This window comes from Elgaria multicarinata, chromosome 4, assembly GCF_023053635.1.
Source record: "Elgaria multicarinata webbii isolate HBS135686 ecotype San Diego chromosome 4, rElgMul1.1.pri, whole genome shotgun sequence".
NCBI classification, from domain to species: Eukaryota; Metazoa; Chordata; class Lepidosauria; order Squamata; family Anguidae; genus Elgaria; species Elgaria multicarinata.
In genome coordinates, this window is record NC_086174.1 from 14,356,261 (window position 1) to 14,370,558 (window position 14,298).

Consider the following 14,298-nt stretch of genomic DNA (forward strand, 5'->3'; position numbering starts at 1 on the left):
CTGTTGTGATACAATGAAATGTTTTCCCACTCTGCTGCTGCTGTTGCTAAGGCTACAATCGCCATTTCCAGAATGCATTATTTCTTAAAATGTTTTGTGTTCTGAGAGACGGTGCGGCTCCAGCAATGGGGCCAATGTAAGTTCTCTGGTGTAAACTCTATTGTGTGTGTGTGCGCGTGTGTAGCTCAAACATTGTTAAGAATGGAACTGCCTTAAAAGGAGGAGCACCTGGGTGCGACACAATCTATTTAAACACTGTTTTACAAAAGCTGTTATTTAAAGCTGTAGTTTTCCTTTCTTATACCTATTAAGGAGTTTTGTAATGTTTGCCATTGTACACTACTTAATTATGTTATTAAAATTCCAAGCCAAATAACTAATCAAGTTCCTCTCTTTTTCTTCTTCAAAGAAGCTTTTATTTGGTCCTCCAAGAGATCAGAAACCATTGGGGAGAATAATTACTAGGGATTGTATTCAATGTCATTCTGCTGATGGAAGCACTTTCATCAACAGAAACAGGAAGAAGTCGATTCCCCTTCTCCAAGACAGTCCCTACTCCTGGTGTGCCCTTACAATTTGCTCTAGAGGGCTAGGAAACCCTCTGGTGCAGATTTTCAGGCAGCACAGAGGGCCTCAGGGGGAGGAGAGAGGGATAAAGTCTAGCATAACATTGGATTTAACCCTAAGGATTCTGTATTGGGAAGGTAAATGATTCCGGGTTTTTTTCTTCTTTATTTGTAGGCTCCTATCTCCTTGAACTACAGTGTGTTGAGTTAAATGCAGTTGTAGAATACTTTGAATGTTTCTGGTGGCCCTACTTTAAAAAAAAATAGCATAGAACTGGAAAAGGAGCAGTAAAGTGTTTCATCACATCTTGTGGCAGTGAATTTGATAAGTTGCATGTTGCAAAAATGGCTGGTGCCTTGGATGGCTTTAAAATGAGATTAAACAACCTCATGGATAGATGAGTCTATCAAGAGTTATCAAGAGTCTATCAAGAGTCAATAGGGAACAATAGCTAAACGGAACTTTTAGCTTTTGGGCACTGGAGAACTTTTGCACTTGGACACTGGTTGTGGACTTCGCAGAATCTTGCTGGCCAACATTGGAAACAGTATGCTGGACTAGACTAGGTGACCATATGAAAAGGAGGACAGGGCTCTTGCATCTTTAACAGTTGCATAGACAAGGGAATTTCAGCAGGTGTCATTTGTATATATGGAGAACCTGGTGAAATTCCTTCTTCATCACAACAGTTAAAGCTGCAGGAGCTATACTAGAGTGACCAGATTTTAAAAGAGAGCAGGGTACCTGCAGCTTTAACTGCTGTGATGAAGAGGGAACTTCACCAGGTTCTTCATATATACAAATGACACCTGCTGAAATTCCCTTTTCAATACAACTGTTAAAGATACAGGAGCCCTGTCCTCCTTTTCATATGGTCACCCTAGACAGTGATTTGCAGGCAAATGCAAACAACCATAGTTTGCCCATCCGGACAAACAATAGTTTACCACAAAGTAGGACCATGCACACACAAAGGGGGAGCACACATGAGCAGGTCTCCCCTTGGGGCTTGTTCTGCAACCCCAAACTATGATTTGGCATTATGTTTTGAGTGGCCCCGCAGTCTCCAGATGAATGACAACTGCCATGGGAAATCATCATGTCTCACATTAGTAGGCCCATGGAGAAAGGGTAGTGTTGATAGCTATTTTTAAGGTTCTGAGGCCCAAAAGTTAATCACAAAAAGTGAGGGGACATGTTAAGACAGTTACTGCTGTGACTCAAGGACTGGCCACACTTAAACTACAGGAAAAAGGAGGGCTCGGAGAATTACCACTGAAGTAGTGGGGCTGGAAGTAAGCTTGCTTAACGAGTCTCTGACTTGACACCAAAGAAGCCTTGTACACAAAGAACAGTCTTGGAAGCCACCATGCTTCACAGCAGGCATACCTTATCCACACACTTCTCATTCAGATAGGATGTGGCATTTGCAGCTTAATTCAATTATACAGAATCATGTTTGGGAAGAGAACGTCCTACTGGCAAGTCTGTAAGTGTGTTGCATTAGAGTAATTCAGCTTGTCTTCAGTCAACTGATCAAACTGCCAATGCCACCTGCACTTTATGCAGCAAACGGCTTGTCATCTATGCATCACTGTTGGAGTAGTAAATAACAGAAATGCCTCTGTTTTACATGTGCTTCAAAGTATGCAGTGGGCACCTGTCCATAAGGGTGTGGGGATTTTAAAGCTAAGGAACAGTTAGAAGAATGTACTACACCTTGCATTTCATTGTTTGATGTCAAGATCCATTACCAACCTCCATGTTTTCTTAAGATACCACATATGGATGTTGCCAGGCCCAAAGTCCCAGGAGCTATTGCAAGCAATGAGAAAGGTATGGATGGGGAAAGGCAGCTTGGTAAGCTATATGGGGATGAACACAATGTACAACAGCACCGCTAACAAATGAATTAGAAATAATCGGAGGAAAAAGCCAAGCAAGTGTGGTATAGTTGAGGTCTTCCTCAATGACTCAAATGGTGGTTTGCATCCCAGCAGTAGGCAGGTGCGGGGATCGAAGTTCTCATAAAGGATATGTGCAACAACTCCTAGTCCATGATACTGGAAGGTGACTTCTACAGAAGGAATGACATTTTTTTCTTTTAAAAGCACATGGTGTTGGGAAGTTTGTTTACTTATATTTATTTATTTATTTATTACATTTTTATACCGCCCAATAGCCGAAGCTCTCTGGGCGGTTCACAAAAATTAAAACCACAAAAAACATCCAACAGGTTAAAAACACAATTACGAAATACAGTATAAAAAGCGCAACCAGGATAAAACCACACAGCAAAGTTGAATATAAGATTAAAATACAGAGTTAAAACAGTAAAATTTAAATTTAAGTTAAAATTAAGAGTTAAAATACTGAGTGAATAAAAAGGTCTTCAGCTGGCGATGAAAGCAGTACAGTGTAGGCGCCAGGCGGACCTCTCTGGGGAGCTCGTTCCACAACCGGGGTGCCACAGCGGAGAAAGCCCTCCTCCTAGTAGCCACCTGCCTCACTTCCTTTGGCAGGGGCTCACGGAGAAGGGCCCCTGTAGATGATCTTAAGGTCCGGGTAGGTACATATGGGAGGAGGCGTTCCTTCACATAACCTGGCCCCAAACCGTTTAGGGCTTTAAATGTCAATACCAGCACTTTGAATTGGGCCCGGACCTGGACTGGCAGCCAATGAAGCTGGAAAAGGACTGGCGTAATGTGATCTCATCGGCCAGTCCCTGTTAGTAAACGGGCTGCCCTATTTTGTACCAGCTGAAGCTTCTGGACCGTTTTCAAAGGCAGCCCCACGTATAACGCATTGCAGTAATCCAAGCGAGAGGTTATCAGAGCATGGATAACTGTAGCTAGGCAATCTCTGTCCAGATAAGAGCGTAGTTGGTATATCAACCTAAGCTGATAAAAGGTGCTCTTTGCCACTGAGTTCACCTGTGCCTCAAGTGACAGTTCTGGATCCAAGAGCACCCCCAAACTACGGACCCGATCCTTTAGGGAGAGTGCAATTTCTTGCATTTATACTCTCCACTCCCTTCAGTGTAGATGTATTTTCACAGCAGCTTACAAAAATAATGTTCTTGTCTAGCTAGGGCTATAAGCCATTCCACATCACTAAGGGTATATTATATCACTAGGGAACCCTCTCTCAGTGATGGTCTTCCACATGCCCCTTTCTCGCATGTAAGTGAATATTTGCCATTCAGTTGTGTGGGGGAAAGTAAAGAGCTGAACGGGGGAAATGGAGGAGCCCTATCTCTGATACTGAGTGAACTCTGTCCCTGATACTGAGTGAGCCAGCCCTCACTGACTGGGGGCCCCTTCCCTTGGGAGCCTTGAAATACGTTTGCCCTTCTCCAACACAAACTACCCTTTAATGACTTGTTCTCACTTTGCTCCCACTAAGTTTGCTGGAGCCAATGATACTTTTGACTGAGGGGCATCTGTCAGTCCTATTTCCAGGTTAAGCATCAGAACAACATTTAGGTAGTTTGGAGGAAATGAAAAATGTGTTTGGTGGGTCCCCTGAGAATGAAAAGCATGGAGGTGCCTTATACTGAGTCAGAACATTCACTGGTCCATCTAATCTCATTTGTAGCAGCTCAGGCAAAACAAGAACAAAAGAAGAGCCGTGATGCTGGCTCAGACTGAGGTTCCATCTAGTTCAGCACTCTGTTCACACAGTGGAGACAGCCAGCTGTCGACCAGGGACCAACAGCACCCTCCCACCCATGTTCCCCAGCAACTGGTGCACACAGGCTTACTGCCACGGACACTGGAGGTAGCACATAACCATCTGGGCTAGTTGCCATTGATAGCCTTCTCCTGGAATTTGTCCAACCCCCTTTTAAAGCCATCCAAATTGGTGGCCATCACTATATCTTGTGGTAGTGAATTCCATAATTTAACTGCGCTGTGTGAAGAAGTTCTTCCTTTTATTTATCCTGAATCTCCCACCAATCAGCTTCATGGGATGAGCCCAGGATTTAGTATTTTGAGAGAGGGAGAAAAGTGTCTCCCTGTCCACATTCACCACGCATAATTTGTACACTTCTATCATTGTAACCTTCCTTCATAGGGGAGATGCTCCAGCCCTGTCCCATTAGCCAAGATTCATTTTTTAAAAGGAGATATTAGGAACTGAATCTGGGGCATTCTATGTGTATTATATATGGTGCACCACCACCCCTTCATATAGACTGCTCTGGCTTGAAATAACTCAGATTTATCAAGCACATTCTGAAGCCACTATTTGTCCGACTAAATTGTCCGACTAAAAAGAAACTAAAATAATTTTGAAAAATACTAGATTAGTAATAGTTACCTTTATTGAATAAATAGCATTGAAAGGTTTTCTTGAATTTGTAACACAATTACCAAGGCCCACCTAGGAAAATGATGCTATAAACCTACTTGTCATTTTCATCAAAACGTACAATTACAGGTTCGTGTCCTGTGGACTTCAGAAATGTTAGGAAGTCTTCTGGATGCAATCCCATTGTTGCTGCATTTGTCATTGGGTGAAAATACAACCTGTCATGACCTCCTTCCATGAAGGCAGCATCCAACACAAACTTCACCTCTCCTTGGTCACAGAAAAGAGCTAAGGGGGTCGCGCACCCCTGACCAACTTTCAGTTTATCCAACATGGCCGCTTCATCAGCAAAACGCAAATTCCCGCTTCCAACACCCAGTTTCTTCGCTAAGTCGTTTAAGTTGACTTGCCTGTCGTGCAGAACCGTCACCAACCAGAACCCTTTTTTCTTCTTATCTTTAAGGAAAAGGTTTTTGCTGTGAGCTCCTTTCAAATGCTGCACGTAAGGCATCATTTCTTCCACTGTGAACACCTAGAAGAGATAATTGGAACAGCATGGCTCTTCCGTGAATGATTCACTGGCTGCCCCCATCTTTTTTTTTAATGACATGTAGCTGCAATCCACAGAACTTCGCCTGTGCAAGTCCCAGCAAAATGATTGCTATGCAACAATCTTGGCTCATTTCAACTGGATGCACACACACAAGTCCAAGTAGACTGTATCCACATTTATTTATTCAATATTTATTTCAACATCTTCTATCCTACTTCCCCCCCCCCAAGCGGTTAGACTTACAAAATATCCAATTTAGGCTTCATGTATAAACCCCTGGATGGCAAATAGATTGGCTAGTATAAAAGTACAGGGGCAAGGAGGCTACTACCATCCTGCCCTTGCCTCCCGCTGCAACACCCTAGATAGCCTGAACCCATGGCCTCTTCTAGAGAGAGAGTTGCCCAGCAACCAGGATGGATTTAAAAAAAAACACCCCAAAAAACAGAGTTTTAACATTTAAAATATTTTTAATTTTTTTTAAGAACAAAATTATAAATAAAATACTAAATTTCTCTCTCACTTAAAAAAATAACATTGTTAACAATTAAATCTCATCATAAACATGCTGAAGTTTACATACCAATCAAATATAGCTCTGTCCAGCCTATCAACTCTTGCTTCTTTAAAGTTCTGAGCTTTCTGTTAATTTGAGTAAACTCACATGTGTCAAGCCATAGGCCAAACAGGGTCGTTGCTCTGTGCTTATGTTGGTTAAAAAAAAATTAAATTGTATTATTTTCTGCCCTGTAACTATCCAACCTTGCTTTGACTTATGTTTTTGTTTGCTGCTTTTTTGTATAAAGGCACAGCTGGGCCAAGACGGAGTGAAGCAAAAAAGAGCAACACAGGAGAAAAAAAGAAGGCAAAATTTGTCATTGTGCATCTTCCTGTATTTTCATACTAAGGGGGGAAATCCTGTACCCATGTGCTTGGGAGTAAGCCCCATTGAATTCAAGGGAACTTATTTTTGAGAAGAAATGTATAGGATTGTGCTGTTAACCTCAAACTGTCATGTGACAGTCATTGGAAGGATCCTGTATGGGAATATTGTAAAGACATTCCCTCTATAGGTAAAGTAAAAAAAGGAAAACTTGCAAAATAGATACAAGTGAGACAAAGAGACCATAGGTAATAGTCTATTTAGTTGTAAATTAACATGGCTTAGTAGTCAGAGTTGCATCATTGTTCTGGAAATACATGAAAAAGTTTCAATAGGAAACCTGGAACGCTCTTCCAGAACATTTGAGAACTACAAGTTCAATCGCAGCTTTTAAAGCTCAGCTAAAAACTTTTCTTTTTCCTAAAGCTTTTAAAACTTGATTTTGTTCTGACTTTATACTGTTAGTTTTACCCTACCCAGTGCCTGTTTACCCTACCCTGTGCCTGTTTGCATTCTCTTCCCCTCCTTATTGTTTTATTATGATTTTATTACAATGTAAGCCTATGCGGCAGGGTCTTGCTATTTACTGTTTTACTCTGTACAGCACCATGTACATTGATGGTGCTATATAAATAAATAATAATAATAATAAATAATAATAAATCATTCCACCCTACCAGCAACCTGTCATGCCCAGGTTCGTCAAAGTGATGTCAAACGTTCCAGAGTGACCAACCAATTCTATTTTGCTCATATTGATTGCTTGACAATAACGTTTGCTGGTGCAATAGGTTTTCCGGAAAAACCGTCACACCAGCAAATACTATTGGAGTTGTGCTAGAGGTTGCTTATTGTTATTATTATTATTTATTTATATAGCACCATCAATGTACATGGTGCTGTACAGAGTAAAACAGTAAATAGCAAGACCCTGCCGCATAGGCTTACATTCTATGCTAGTGCAACGTAATTTAACATTAGCGGTAGTGTTGCATTGGATACTGCCTTATGTGCAGAACTAGGCTGTAGCTAGACCTAAAGTTTATCCCAGGATCATCCCAGGTTCATCCCTGCCTGAGCGCTGGATGCCCTGTGTGGCACTTAGATGAACAGGTTTGACCCTAGGACAATCCTGGGATAAACCTTAGGTCTAGCTACGGCCCTATAATAGCTCCCCCTTACCATGGAGAATAAGAGAAAGACAGACTATTTTTCTTAAGAAGGTCTTCCTAGTCTAGTGCTGCTAGTGCTACATAATGACAACGTATGAACAGCACAAGCATTGCAACACACGCTTATTTAAAAGACTAACTGCATATTGGAGGAAGAAACAGGCAGGCAAGGCTGGGCGCTCTGAAAGAAAAGACAGCCATTAAAAGACGGTTTAAACTCAGCATGCAAATGTAAACATAAAAGCGAAACAGATAGCAAAAAAAGAGAAAACCAGAAGGATAATGGAAAATATGAATGGGGTTATTGTTTACGCTTTCGCATAATGCTAGAACCAGAAGGCAATGAATGAAATATATTGGCTGTATGTTTAAAATGACTCCACACATGCAAGCTACAGCTGACCGGTTGAACTCCCTGCACTGGAACAGCAATAGTCAGTAGTATAACCAAGTTCCACAAAAAGGACACTACACAAATTCTGGGGAACAATGGATAGGATCCAACGGGGACTTACCACTGGCAGCGAGTACCACGAGTTATTGGTGCTCGTGTGGCCAGCCCTGGCATAGATCTAGCACTTCTGAGGGCAAACCCCCAAATGACAGGAAATGCAAGTTACTCAAAGGGGCAGGTCATTCCTTTCCAGTTGTTTGGGGGCTTGTCCCTGGAAGTGCTGCATTGCTGCTGCTGTGGTAGGGGCTATATGCGTGCTGCCACCACCAAGGCCAGCTGCACACACGCCGGAAAACAGTGGCTTCCCACCAGTGGTAGGTCCCTGTTGGATCCTACCCAATGAGCCTGTTCAGGTGACACACCCACTGTGGATCACTGGAAAACTTAGTCCACAGTGAGTTAGTGTGTCGTGTGGCAGACTTTCCTCCCCACTATGGGCAGAGTACCTTCGCCCGCTACCCATCTTCTGCAGGATGTTTAGTGGGCATTCATGATGGTTCCCGTGTCATCTGGTGGGAACTCCCATCACAAATACAACAAAAGAAAGCATCCATACAGTAATACAAATACCTCGAAAATACACAGATAACTTGAAATTTACCATAACTAAAACACAGCTTTCACTCAGCAGTCTGAATCTCCATGGCAGTTTATGGCAATTTTGTCTCTCTCTTCCTCGTCTTTTTTGCTGCCAGTGCAAACAAAGCCACTTTATGTGTCACATAACTTCCAGTGATGCTCTTGCCAACACAGACACACTCCATGGTCAGCAGCCTTTTTTTTCTTTTCATTTTTATCAAAGGAGGTGCTGGTGGGTGCACGTTTGGGACGCAAAGGATGGCAGGACGTGCAGTTAAACTGCATGGAGGTAAGTGACCTAACTCCAAAAGGGGAATAGCAGAACCATGGGTCGTGGTTTGATTCCACGATCATGTGGCGGGCCCACTTGTCATGGTTCCATTATCCCTCCTCTCTCCGTAGTTCCTCTATCCACCCACCCTCCGTGCATGTCTGAACAGGCTTTATATCATCACGTATTAGTACTATTCTAAGACCATCCATCTTAATACTTCAGGCACAGAAGCAATCTGTTAAACATGGACTTGGAAACTACCTATAAGGTATCCATGCTTGTATTATCAGGAAAGAAAATGGTAGGAACCAATGGTCAACAATGTATGGTATGCATTTTCTCCTTTTATTATTTTTTTTCTTTCCTAGTTATTTGGATTTTTGATGTGATACCCTTTGGCTTGGACAATAAAATGTGCATGTATGTAGTACTTCAGGCAAGAAATAAGTAAATACCTTGTGCTATTAAAACTCTAGATTAATGTGTGATATAAATGCCAACTAACTTTCTGAACCAGCACCTTCTAGATCCAGCCATAACTGGGTAAAAGAAAGCGTACTGGAAGAACATCTGACCAACTAGTTTTGCTTTTGGTGTCAAAACGTAACAATTGCCACTTCTTTTCCTGCTTGAAGCTTGGAATTTACTTTCTATGGAGTATTCTTGGTACCACCTCCCGCATTGCATAACCATGAAGGCAGCCAAACAGCCCAGATGGGCACTGAAAACATTCCATAGTCTGGAACAGAATATGATGGGATTCCAAATAGTTCAATCACTCTAACCTAGTCTATCAGTGCAGCAGAATGAGGTGGCAAGAATCCTGAGGCGATCGAATGCCCTCTTTGATTTCAACTTTTAGGTGCAGCAGGATCACTTCTAATCTTAATTTTGTAAACCACCCAGAGAGCTTCAGCTATTGGGCGGTATAGAAATGCAATAGAGAAATAAATAAATGTCTTTATGCAAAATGTTCCCTGCAAGTCAAAAAGTAGCACAAAAGAGCAGGCTGACCAAGACGATTTCTCCACAACCCAGATATACTACTTGCGAGAAGAAAAAATGTTTTGCTTTTATATCACGGATAAAATGGAACATAAATCCTACTCAGAGTAGACCCATTGAAATGAATGGGAAGTCCCATTCATTTCAATGGGTCTACTCTGAGTAGGACTTACGTTGGGTTTTGCTCCATATCTCCCGGCACCGTCAATCTCCCACAATCAGACTGCAACCCTATCTACCCGTTTACGTGGGAGTAAGTCCCATTGAACTCAACAGGGCTTACTTCTGAGTAGACATGCGGGGTACTGCGCTGTAAAGCAACCCCGGACTTAGTAAAGCGGAAGCCTAAGGAAGCAAGCGCCACGTGGCAGCCGCCTTCCTGCCTCCTGCTGCTGCTGCGCTCCGAGCGCGCCCGCACTCACTTCGGGGTGTTCCACACTGAGCGCTTCGATGCCCAAACCCCGCAAGCGATCCTCGAGCTCCCTTCGGAGTCCTCCCTCGTGCTGCTGCGCGGCCATGGCTGATCCTCCGGTCCGTAAAAGGAGGAGGAAGAGGAGGCGCCGTCACCGCTGTTCCTTTTGGCCAGGGGCGGCTCCCTTCTGCCAGCAAGGCGAGCAATAAAAGGAAACACATCAGGCATCGCTTTCGATTTTATTATGGCCCGATCCGGCACCCTCCACATGGGTCGGACTACTACTCCCATTATCCCCAGCTATTGGGGATGATGGGCGTTGTGCCCTCTACACATCTGGAGGGCACCAGGTTGGGGAAGGCTGCCCTACAATAATAAAGACAAGATGAAAGAAACATTTGAAGCCCTGAAGAGAAAGGGAACCGGGCGAAGGCAACACCAGGTGGGCTGCTCTTATCCCAACCTCTTGAGTTCCAGATGTTTTGGACCACAAGCCCCAGAATTCCTTTTAGCCATGTTGGCTGGAGCTGGTGGGCGTTGGAAGTCCAAAATATCGGGAGGCGGGAAGCAGGTCGGCGGATTATCCAAATAGGCTGTTCATTCCCCCTATTTTAATTCTTAATCAGGTAAATAAATAGCTGCTTTGGGAGGGTGATTTCAGGGAGCGGGGGTTACAGATCTCCCTCCCACCTCAGGTCTGGATCAGGAATTATTCCCGTGGCTACTTTTTGTAAACATATGGTAAGTTTAAGTCCTTTTTTAAATTACGTAGTTAAAAGTTGCATCTAGCTTGAGTAACCCACCTGTGCCAGATGTTAACTGATTCAGGGTGTAATCTATGCATGTTTGGACAGAAAACAGCCCTACAGCTCCCATTGTAGGACTTCTTTCTGTCTAAACATACATCGGATTGTACCCTTACAGTGAGTCCCATTGATTACAATGGGTCTTATTCCCAGGTAAGTAAGTATAGGATTGCAGACTTATTATCCTGATGATTTTAGTGGTATTTAATTTTTGACATTGGGTTTTATTGCTATAACACTTTATGCTTTGGGGTTTTAGTAGTGAATTTATTTTCCTTGTTTTATTTGATTTGATTAGTTCTCAACTTCTGCTTGTTAATTTCCCTTGGAAACTTTGTGCAGAAAGGTGGGGTATCGTTTTTCTAAAAAAATAAACATTTGGAAAACTTACCACGAAGCTTAAGAACACTACTCGGCAGTGTTAGAACTTGGAAAAGTCCCACTGAACTCAATGGGGCTTAATTCTCAGTAGATATGTAATGTGATTTATCCTTGAAGTTCACTATTAAGCTCTTAAAAGCTGAATGGATGTGATGCTTTTGCTTTTGGTCAGCCTGGTGGATTGGGCCCTAAGCGTTTTGAGACTGTCTTGGAATGATGTGAGCTAGTCTTTGCATGTAAGCCAGGAAGGATTTGCTAAGATGCTGAGAGCTACAAAGTGTTCTAATGCAGGGCATTAACTGCAAAGGGAATAAATTAGCATTCATTCTAAGGAAAAATGGATGGATATTAAGTTGAATGGTCTTAATTGTGCATTCACCCTTATTTGGCACTGGGTGACTACATAGACTGCAAAACGCATCACATTTCAACTGCTTAATGACAACAGCTGCTCTTGGTGTGTTTTATTTAATAAACCAATTATCTAACCAATCTCATCAGTATCTGAAGTGAGATGTAATACTAATCCTGTTAAAATGGTTCTGCAGAGAGAGAAAGTTACAGAAATATGAAGGAAGGGGGCCCCTGGAGGGTAATTTTTTTAAGCTGATAAATTACTTCAGAATGTTGATGATTTAGATCAAGGCTATTTGCATCATAGAAACATAGAAATATAAAGAATAATAGAGCTGACCTTGTTGAAAAGCATCTAATCCAAGCCCTGCTTGATGCAGGAGATTCAGAGCTACAACATCCCAAAGAGGTGGTTGTCTAACCTGAAGACCCACAGTGTGAGAGAGTTCACTACTCCTCTGAGCAACACATGCTATGATTTAAAAATGTAAATAAAACACTATCAACACTTTATGAAATACCATCAACCATTACCAAATTCCATGGTCACTGCGGTCATCTGAGGGCATGTTCCTGGTGGTTTCATATGGACCTATGTTCCAATTGGAGTCCACCAGGAGAAGAGCCTTCAGTGTGGTGGCCCCTTCCTATGGAATTCCCTGCCTTTGGAGGTCAGGTACGCGCCAATGTGGTATTACTTCCAGCGCTTCCTGAAACTGTTGTTTCAGGAAGCTTTCCCTGAAATGCCACAGTTTTATCTGAACTTTGTGCTTTTAAAATGTATTTTTGTACATATTATGTTTTTATTCTATTTTTATTCTTTTATTTTATTTGTTCACTCCTCCAAAATCTTTGGGTGGGGAATGGTATACAAATATTGTAAATAAAAAAAAGAGAGTTTAGATTGTGTGGATGGTCAACTTGTGACCCTCCAGATGTTTTGGTCTACAGCTCCTATCTGCCCTAGTCAACATAGCCAGTGGTGAGGGATCATGGGAGTTGTATGCCAAAACATCTGGGGGGCTACAAGTTGCCCTCCCCTGGTTTAGGTGATCCATGGACTCAAAGACCAGTTTCAGACAACACGATAACCAACACCCACCGTGGGTTCTCGTGTTATGTGGAGGGAGTTTTTTAAACAACAGTTGATTATTTGGCTGAAATAACCAACGCAAATGACCAATGCTGTGCAGAGTTGGTTATTTTGTTTATCGTGTTGTGTGATTATTTCCTTGGCCACCGTTGGTTATTTCATCAGCCACAGAGTTGCAAGGAGCCACACTACTGCTTTATAGTGATATTGAAGTGCTCTGCAGGATCTACACTACTGCTTTATAGTGGTCCTGAAGTATCACTGACAACTGTTGGGGCCCATGACACATCTACACCAGGCAGGATATAACACTATGAAAGTGGTATGAAAGCAGAATATGGTATGTGTCAATGGGTCCCAACAGTTGTCAGTGCACTTCAATACCACTGTAAAGCAGTAGTGTGGCTTCTGCCTTTTATATACTGCTTTCATACCACTTTCATAGTGGAATATCTGCTTGGTGTAGATGAGCCCTTAGCCTGATCCAGCATGGCTCTTATCTTCTTACTGTTTTAACACTGGCAAGCGATGTTGTCCATTGTTCCACCATCAGTAAGTAATCTGGCAGTCATATTTGCAGCTGCACCAATTCCATTTCAATATCACCTTCCAATGCAGCCCCTTGTCAAATGCACTGCAATACCCAGAATGGACTACGCTAACTCACGAGCAGGTGACGCAGACAATTTGGACTGGGCCTATGCAAAATGTATACAAAGGTGGCTACACACACACTCCTAAACCTTTGCAGAAGGAAAATCATATATAATGCTGCATGCCTATTAAAGCGAGCATTTGTCGAAAGTGGCCTTCACTGGCATGACATGTCAGCTGTCACCATATGTCTGCTGTGCTCACTGATTGTCCCTATTTGTCTCTCCGCCCCATCCCATTTCTAAACTGCATTCTTATTACAGATGGCTGAATCTTTTCAATGGAATTCTTCCTGGCACAAGCATGACATATAGATTAGAAGAAATTCTAGGCGGAAGCAGTGGTCTTTTAATAGCCTTTGAAAACCCTTAATCTTCTCTCTCTCTCCTCCTCCCCCACTTCCACACATTAATGCTACAGTGGAAGCCCCAGGGATAATCCCAAATGACACAGTGCAAGCAAAGTGCTCTTTAGCTTTGTGAGAGGAGGGCAGAATTAACTAGGGAAAGCCCTGGACACAGAGCGACAAGCAGAGGAGCACTGTAAATTAGTTTCTTGGCAGGAAAACAAAAGGAATTTGAGCTTAGACTGCCCATCAATGCAATCCTGTGCAGGGTTAGTCAGAAATAAATCCCAGTTAAATAGCGCTGGCCCTACTATTAGGTTGACTGAGGTGAACATCTTGGGCGGCAGATAGTGGGGGGGGGGGCGGCAGGATCAGAGGACAGAGTCCTTTGCCCCCTAAGCTAGCCGCAATGGGGGACGCTGTTTCATTGGCATTGTTGAAGTAAGATTCA

General features: G+C 42.7%; 1 protein-coding gene across 1 annotated transcript; it reads right to left on the reverse strand.

Annotated features, from left to right (window-relative positions):
- Positions 1 to 4,876: 4,876 nt before the first annotated feature.
- Positions 4,877 to 10,329, reverse strand: LOC134397303 (prolyl-tRNA synthetase associated domain-containing protein 1-like). Its single transcript, XM_063123816.1, has 2 exons — positions 10,224 to 10,329; positions 4,877 to 5,413 (listed from the first exon to the last, which is right to left on the reverse strand). Exons 1-2 carry the CDS (start codon positions 10,317 to 10,319, stop codon positions 4,976 to 4,978), a joined length of 534 nt encoding a protein of 177 aa, XP_062979886.1. The 5' UTR covers positions 10,320 to 10,329; the 3' UTR covers positions 4,877 to 4,975.
- Between the last annotated feature and the right edge of the window lie 3,969 nt (positions 10,330 to 14,298).